The 9,062-nt window shown below is 38.1% G+C and overlaps 2 protein-coding genes across 2 annotated transcripts; both read left to right on the top strand.

Annotated features, from left to right (window-relative positions):
• Positions 1-2,854: 2,854 nt before the first annotated feature.
• Positions 2,855-6,441, top strand: LOC113504313. The gene is made up of 2 exons (XM_026886568.1): positions 2,855-6,312; positions 6,429-6,441. The coding sequence occupies exons 1-2, from the start codon at positions 2,855-2,857 to the stop codon at positions 6,439-6,441; spliced, it is 3,471 nt and encodes a 1,156-aa protein (XP_026742369.1).
• A 797-nt stretch (positions 6,442-7,238) lies between these two features.
• On the top strand, positions 7,239-8,057 carry LOC113504312. Its single transcript, XM_026886567.1, has one exon. It carries the CDS (start codon positions 7,239-7,241, stop codon positions 8,055-8,057), a length of 819 nt encoding a protein of 272 aa, XP_026742368.1.
• The last annotated feature ends 1,005 nt before the right edge of the window (positions 8,058-9,062 follow it).

Raw genomic sequence — 9,062 nt, 5'->3', positions numbered from 1 at the left:
ATTATCTTCTTCCTTGATAACATGCTCCACACAACGCTTCCAATTTTCCGAAGTAATCTGCTGCAGTCCCTCTTGTAATAATTGTTTTACCTCGTCAAATTTAAAATTTGTATTTTTGCGAGCAACATATCCTTTTACGTTGGCCCAAATTAGCTCAATTGGATTAAGCTCACAATGATATGGCGGGAGTCTCAATACTTCCACCTTATATTTTTTTGCAAGCTCGTCCACTACATAAGTTTTAAAATTGTCTTTAACATTTTTTACTTTTAGCAGTAATTCAGTCTTAATTTCATTGTCGTCGTAAGAAATATTCTTACTTACAAGCCAATTTTGTATATCATTTTTTTTCCAGGCAGTAGTAGGAATTCTTTCAAGACGCCTTGAGTGGTATGGTGCATTGTCCATTACCACTACTGCATTTTCTCCAAGTTTTGGGAGAACGTTTTCGAACCATTGTTCAAAATGTGTTGCATCCATTGATTCATGGTAATCTCCCGTCTTCTTGCATTCAAATATATTTTCACCGCCCTCTACAAAACCGTTCTCATTGCCGATATGGGTAATTATTAATCGTTTACCTTTTGACGTTGGGTTACGTGCACCAATGCTAAGTCCTTCTAGGAAAGCCTGCTTCTTACTTTTAACTTGTTTGTCTACCCAAGTTTTATTTACGGTATGTCCTGTAAAAACAATTAAACACTTGTTAATTAGCGTCTTGCGCAGTAAAAGAGTTGAAGTACATTATTATTAATACACACTTGTGATAGCCCTTAAGAACTAATGTCTCAAGGTCGGCGGCGCGTGGGTTATATTTATTTTGCAAATAGATTTGCAGTATCATACACATCACTTCACGGTAAAGGCGACGGTATTTGCTTACAATCAGGCGAACCGTATGGTAGTCTGCCGTTTCACTGCAATAAAAAAAAACACACTAACCTGCATTCACCCATGTCTCATCCATGTAAAATATCTGGCGATTTTGTTGTCTATAGTCTTTAATAGATTTCAAATATTTTCGCCGCCATATTGTTATGTCATCTCTATCAATAAGTGCGTTATTTCGCTGTCGTTTTATATATTTAAAGTTTAAATGCTTTATTAGCCGCCTGAGAGTTGTTTCGCTAAAATTTGGCATATCTTCATCGTCATTGACTGCCTGAAGAATCTTGGGAATTGTTGGTAATTGGCCATTTAAAAAGAAACTGTGAATTCTTTTCCTAATTACGGATTTATCAAAATCGTCTACTTTCTGATAAAATTTAGGCCTGTCTTTAGACTTGATAGGTGATTTTATTCCCTCTTCTGATTTATATTCTTTTAATATATTATACACAGATGCTATGCCAATTCCCAAAATCGATGCTGTTTTTTTATTTATTTCGGTTTTGTAGGGATATTCATTCGATGGCCAATTTTCTTTCACGTACTTATATACGTTGATCACCATATTTTTCTCATTAACCGTAAAGCTCGTCACCTGTAAAAATCACCGGTAGTCACTTGTCACACGAAGCTCAAGCTATATCTCCAGGTATACCAATTAACCTAACCAATTACTTCACAATTTAAAACCTACTTCTAATATTAACCTTAAGTTTCCAAAGATTAGCGCGTTTGAACAAACAACTCTTTCTTTTTACTTATTATATATTTTAGATAAATTGTATTACGCACCTTTTGACGTTTTTTTCGTGGCGAATTTATTTCCTTAGATGTACTGGCTACTGGCTCCATTATACGTAATAACAAATAAAATTAACGCAACAATTAAAGTAACAACAATAAAAAAGTGATAACGAAACAATAACAAAATTAACAATAACAACCAGATCCGCGATATATGCAAAGCAATGAAACAAACTCGTACGCATTCGAAACTCGAATGATGCGTTTATTTCAAAATGGCGTCCCGATAGTTCACAATCCCTGCGACGGACGCGTTCCGGTACCAAGAAACACAAACGATAGCGCTTTGCGTCGTTAAAATATGATCCGACTAAATTAAATAGGTTGTTACTTTCATATAACCCGTCTATATTTCATGTCGATTGAATATGGTCAATTTATTATTATCTCGCAGTATAAAATGTTTACTTAGTAAAAGATGTTTGTTTACATAATTTATAGCTTCTCGTGACGGGTACTTTAGTATAGTTATCTGTTAAGTAGTAAAAATAAAATAAGCAAAGAACAAACGTATAGTAGTTGAATCATAGGTCAATAACAATAAAAAAAGAAGATCAAAATAGTCCAGTTCAATTTATACTAAAACTAGACTGAAAATTGAAGATTCTTGCTTTACGTATAATACTAATAAATTTGGTTTTGTGACGTCATCGGCGCCGGCGCATACGAAGTAAACTCATTTGTGTATAAAAATGTAGCCCTTGAACGTCCCACTGCTGGGCAAAATCTCATCCCATATAGGATTAAATATGGGTCACTGCACTTGTTGTGTTAGAACCTATGTTGTGTTAAAACTCCTTTTTATGTATATAACCTGCATGGTGTCATGATAATATTAAATATAAATTCTTAAATGTCAGTAGTAAGTCAGTAGCAAATAAAACAGTATTGAGAAATCACGTCTTTCTCTTACCATCGAACTCCTACAAGCAAGTCTGAACTTTAAAATCTAGAACATATGGTCCAAACGAGCCGGATATCTTCGTGCGACTTACGACGTTCAAGCACCGAACGCAAAACAAGAGGCAATCGAACGTCGAACAATTTTCGAAAAAAAAGAATTTAGTGAAAAAATACAATTTAAATTAAATAAATATAAAATTGGTGTAATAAGTTTTAAAACGTTCTGCTTTTAACGAAAAGAAGGCGTATTGCAACAAATATGGCAAATTCAGTGGAACAATTGTTAAATGTGTTAGAAGATACGGCTATGTTATTAGCAAAAACCCAATTAAATCTCAAGAAATGTCCGAAACAACGCTTAACAAAGGGATACATCGAAGCTCGTATTAAGAACATTGAAGAATATTGGTCTACGTATAAAAGCGCACATGTGGAACTAGTGAAATGTGTTCCTAAACCAAAACGACAGGACATTCCATACTTTGTTAATGAAGAATACTTTGTGCAGGAAGACTTATATACTTGTTTACTAGCCGATCTGAATGACTTATTGAGTGGTTTATCAAACACCACGTCGTTGCCCGTTTCTATGCAAGCTGCCCGTAACAACAGTGTTTCTATGGATATACAAGTCAAATTACCGAGAATTCAACTACCAACTTTCTCAGGTATTTACGATGAGTGGCCCGCTTATCAGGATCTTTATACATCATTAGTTCATGACAATCCAACATTGAGTAAAGTACAAAAGTTACATTATTTGAAAAGTAGTCTAACGGGAGAAGCCCTGTCGCTATTGAAGCACGTGCAAGTTACCGAGGATAACTACAACGACGCATTTGCTATGCTAAAGGCACGTTTTGGTAACAAACGCATTATTGCCAACTCAATATTGAAACGATTGTTTACACAAAAGAAGATAACCTCGCAAACGGCTAGTAACATCAAAGCGATATTGGATACGACGACTGAATGTCTGAACGCACTGACAAACCTAAAACTGTCAACCAGCTCACTGGATCCACTCGCACACTCTCTCATTGTATTTTTAGTCGTTCATAAATTGGATCCAGAGACGCATCGTGAATGGGAAGAAGTTGCGTATGATGCCACTAACGACGAGTTACCTAAATGGGACGCATTGAGCAAGTTTCTACAGTCAAAGTTCCGCACGCTCGAGCTTATTACATCTGCAAGTAAAGAAAAGCCTTCATCTAGAGGAAAAGAATACGCTGTGCACGTGTCTACGTCAAGTACATCAAAACCGAGATGCTGCGTTATGTGTGAAAAGGATCACACGTTATGCCATTGTGAGGAGTTCATAAAACTGAGTCCAGCAGAGAGATGTGAGTACCTAAAACAAAACAAACTATGCTACAATTGTCTGGCCCCAGGACATTCCGCATACAAATGTCGCCTGCGGATGTTCTGCCGAAAATGTCACAAACGTCATCACACGCTCACGCATCAATCAATACCAATGACGTCACCAAATCAACCAGACAACATGAATCAACAAGACAAGTTTGAAACCCATCAAGATTCTGCAAAACCAAATGAAACCAACGTTACCATTTCATCGCATGTCGCTGCTAATTTGTCTACTGCATTGCTGGCCACAGCTCTTGTACCAGTACGAAAACCTGAGACGGGACAAGTGACAGTGCTTCGTGCTTTGATTGACCACGGCTCCCAAGCAACGTTCATGAGCGAAAGAGCGGCCCAGCTGTTAAGAGTGAGAAGAACGCCTATCAACGGCACCATCACTGGCGTCGGCTCAACCAAAACAAATGTCAAACATGCTGCAGAAATCGAACTACTATCCAGACACGACGCTTGTTTCAACCTCAAAGTAAAAACATACATTATGTCGACGAGACTCACTACTGAATTGCCGTCAAAAACCATCTCCATCAACACCTGGCCGCATCTGCAGGGACTTGCACTCGCCGATCCAAGTTTCAATAAATCAGGGCGAGTAGATTTATTACTGGGTGTTGACGTATGTGCCCAAATTATGAAGGGTGAAGTTATCAAGGGCCCCCCAGGAACACCATGTGCTCAAAACACTACTCTGGGTTGGATCCTATTTGGGAACGTAGAGTACAACCTACCAGAAAGAGAGATTATCGTTATGCACCTCAACATTGATCTAAATGATATGCTGAAACGAATGTGGGAACAAGACCCATATGACCAAAGACAACCCACTGCTGAGGAACGAAGGTGCGAAGAGATCTATGCGATCACAACCACGAGAAATAAAGACGGAAGGTACATAGTAACCTTACCAAAGAAATCCAACGTGCTATTATCTAAAGATGGAAATACAAGAGCAATAGCCTTAAAGAGATTATACCAATTAGAACAAAGATTCAAGAATAACCCAAAACTTAAAAGTGACTATGTTACAGTCATGAAAGAATACCAAGCAAATTACATGGAAACAGTACCAGAAGAAGAAATCACCAATCCGTCGGTATACTTACCTCATCACGCCGTGATTAAAGAAGGAAGGGAGACAACCAAATTAAGAACTGTTTTTAACGCATCTCAAAAAGGAACAAATAATACATCCCTCAATGACGAACTGATGGTTGGACCACAGTTACAAGATGACATGAGAAGTCTGATCATGCGATGGCGCATGAAGAAGGTTTGTTTCGTAGCTGATATACAAAAAATGTACCTGCAGATCCTTGTCAAGAAAGAAGACCGAGATCTGCAACGAATTCTGTGGAGGAACGATGATCAAGAACCTGTCAGGGACTACCGTCTTACCAGAGTCACCTTTGGAACTGCTTCTGCTCCATACCTGGCAGTAAAGACTTTGCATCAAATAGCCAAAGATGAAGGACAGAAGTACCCTGAAGCTTCGGAAATAATAAGACGCGACTATTACATGGATGACATGATGTCAGGAAAAGACAATGTACAAGACGCATTGAAGGTGCCCAAGGAAATAGACACCATACTCAAGAAAGGCGGGTTCCAATTAAAAAAATGGTGTTCGAATGATATTAATTTTCTTAAAGAGTTCGAAGAATCCGAAAGAAGCTCTCATGTGAAGCTTGACTTAAGCTTAGATGGTATAACACGAGCTCTGGGATTACAATGGAACATGGGTAATGACCGTTTTCAGTACAGCCTCAACTTACCTGGTACGTCAAACATTACTACAAAGAGAACAATTCTAGCCGATCTACAAAGATTATTTGATCCACTAGGCTGGCTGGCTCCATCTATTTTGCCAGCAAAACTCCTAATTCAAAGATTATGGCTTCAAGGAATATCATGGGATGAAGAAGTAGAGGAAACCATAGCCACGGAATGGAATAATTTACGAGAATCATTTCGTCTATACTTACCTTGTATCGAGATAGATAGATGGCTACACACTACTGAAACTAACAACAATAACATCAGTATTCACGGCTTCTGTGATGCGTCCACGAAAGCTTATGCTGCAGTAGCCTATCTAAGAGTACGGACACCCACGGGTAGCGTAAAGACCTCAATAATCGCTGCTAAAACCAAAGTAGCACCGACTAAATCACAATCCTTACCTCGTCTAGAACTGAGTGGTGCTGTACTGCTTGCCGGACTCTTAAAGCGCATAAAGGAAGCTATGAATATACCAACCTGTCAGATATTCGCTTGGACCGACTCCACTATTGTACTTTCCTGGCTATTCGGTGACCCTGCTAGGTGGAATACGTATGTTAGAAACAGAGTAAATGAAATACTAGACAACATCGGAAATCACAATTGGTATCACGTCAAATCATCAGAAAATCCAGCTGATGCCGCTTCTCGAGGAACATCTCTGTCAGATCTAAAGAGTGACGAACTATGGTGGAGAGGCCCAGTCTGGCTAAGAGAAGGGGAAATACAATACAGCAGACCAAATATGATGATGACAGACCTGGAAAAAAGGGAAATAATATTAGTAAACCTAACTTTGGACACTGGAAAAAGTATAATTAGAAAATTTGAAGATTGTGATACAAGAGCTACTCACGGTAGTAGTGTACTGCAAAAGATTCTTAAAAGGAAGGAAATTAGAAATCAAAGACTTACCTTTAAACACGGAAGAACTAGATGATGCGTTGAAAACTTGTTTAAGAATAGCACAGAAGAATGACTTTGAAGACGAAATACAAAATCTGAAATCAAAAACACAAATTAAAGGAAAAAGTAAATTAACCAATTTAAATCCTTACCTTGATGATGTTGGCCTCCTCAGGGTGGGCGGAAGACTGCGTCACTCTGATCTAAGTGAAGATAGTAAACATCCGATTATTCTTGATCGCCATAATGGTCTTACCAATCTCCTCGTCACCGATGCTCACCGTCAAACGCTGCACGGCGGAGTGCAAATAATGCTCTGCTTCTTAAGAACTAAATACTGGATTCTGAAAGCAAAGACATTAGTTAAAGCAAAGATCAGAAAATGTCTAATTTGTGCTAAACTGAACGCTACAGCAAAGTCACAGCAAATGGGAGATTTACCTAGAGTTCGGGTAACACCGGCGAAGCCTTTCTGGAATACCGGCGTTGACTTTGCAGGCCCATATCCAGTCTTGATGTCGAGAGGCAGAGGAGCAAAAACACACAAGGCGTACATCGCTGTCTTTGTCTGTATGTCGACAAAGGCGATTCATCTCGAATTGGTGGGAGATCTCACATCAGATACCTTCATCGCAGCTTTCCGAAGATTTGTAGCAAGACGGGGAAGATGCGCTCAGATATGGAGCGACCAAGGCCGCAATTTCGTCGGAGCAAACAAGCAGCTGGTCGCAGATTGGACTGAAGCCAAGTTACAATTCGAAGGTTCAATCGCTGAGACGCTAGCTAAAGATGGCACAAAGTGGCACTTTATCCCAGCCTATAGTCCTCACATGGGCGGACTATGGGAGGCTGGTGTGAAAGCGATGAAACATCATCTAAAACGAATCATGACCCACAATATGACCTACGAAGAGATGAGCACGTTGTTGTGTCAGATTGAGGCGTGTCTCAACTCACGACCGTTAACTATGATAGATGATACAGACAAGGATCGCCTGCAACCACTAACACCTGGTCACTTCCTTGTCGGTGAAACACCAATAACTGTACCGACACCAAACCTCCGAGATGTCCCGATGAGTCATTTATCAAGATGGCAGCATCAACAAAGATTATTAACTGACTTCTGGCACAGATGGCAACAAGAATATCTGACAACATTGCAACAACGTTCCAAATGGCACCATAAAGTCAAGGAGCTGGACTTAGGACACATTGTTCTAATAAGGTCAGATAATCTACCTCCGGGTAAATGGATGATGGGCCGTATTGTTGAGAAACACCCGGGTGCTGACGGTGTCACTCGGGTATACTCAGTAAAAAGTGGTGATAGTGTAGTGCAGAGGTCATTTAATAAGTTGTGTTACTTACCAATAGACACGGAATGTTGATTTAATTTTGTATTTAATAACTATTCATAGTATTAAGTTTTAATTTCTTTTATATCTGAAATAGGAACATTTTTGAAAGGGCTATATACCCTTTGGTGGGCGGTATGTTGTGTTAGAACCTATGTTGTGTTAAAACTCCTTTTTATGTATATAACCTGCATGGTGTCATGATAATATTAAATATAAATTCTTAAATGTCAGTAGTAAGTCAGTAGCAAATAAAACAGTATTGAGAAATCACGTCTTTCTCTTACCATCGAACTCCTACAAGCAAGTCTGAACTTTAAAATCTAGAACAGCACTTATTACGAATGCTTGTTCTGAGTCTGGGTGTCATTGTGTATGTGATTTATATGTTTTTTGAAACACCCTGTGACACAAGGAATTGAAACTCTATTGCAGGAGTCATTAAAAAAAAATAACGCTAGTTAGAGTTTTTACATTTTAACAGATAATTCGAAAAATTAAATCATTCAGGCTAACTGAACATACCTGTTTCAAATAGATGAGTAAATATTTATTAAATTGGTTTAATAATATTTAAAACGATTACTAAAAGAACCAACTCTGTAAAAAGTTGAAATAAGTGGAGGTCGAAATCGTTCATACAAAAGACATCAACGCGTTGCACCTATGATTGATAAACGAAAACTTTTGTGAATAAGTTGAAATCAATTACACTTGTATACTTGCTATATTTTCTGAAACAAATTGATTTTGATTCGAATTTCAATATTTATCAGTCAATTCTAAGAATTAACTACATGAAATATATTTCGATAAATAAAGTTTATTAGTAAACCCCAGTAAAATTTACTTTTTTTCCATAGTTCGATTTTTTTTTTCATTTTACTATTTTTCGCTATTCTTGCATAAACATAATATTTGTAAAAATTATATTGTATACATTTACTTTTAAAAAGAGTAACTTATGGACTTTCTTGCCGGTTCTTCTCCATAAGAGTGACACTTTGGAACCGCGCAACTAGAGCCATCACCTTAACG

This window comes from Trichoplusia ni, chromosome 21 (assembly GCF_003590095.1).
Source record: "Trichoplusia ni isolate ovarian cell line Hi5 chromosome 21, tn1, whole genome shotgun sequence".
Taxonomy (NCBI): domain Eukaryota; kingdom Metazoa; phylum Arthropoda; class Insecta; order Lepidoptera; family Noctuidae; genus Trichoplusia; species Trichoplusia ni.
This window is presented reverse-complemented; position numbering and strand designations above follow the sequence as displayed.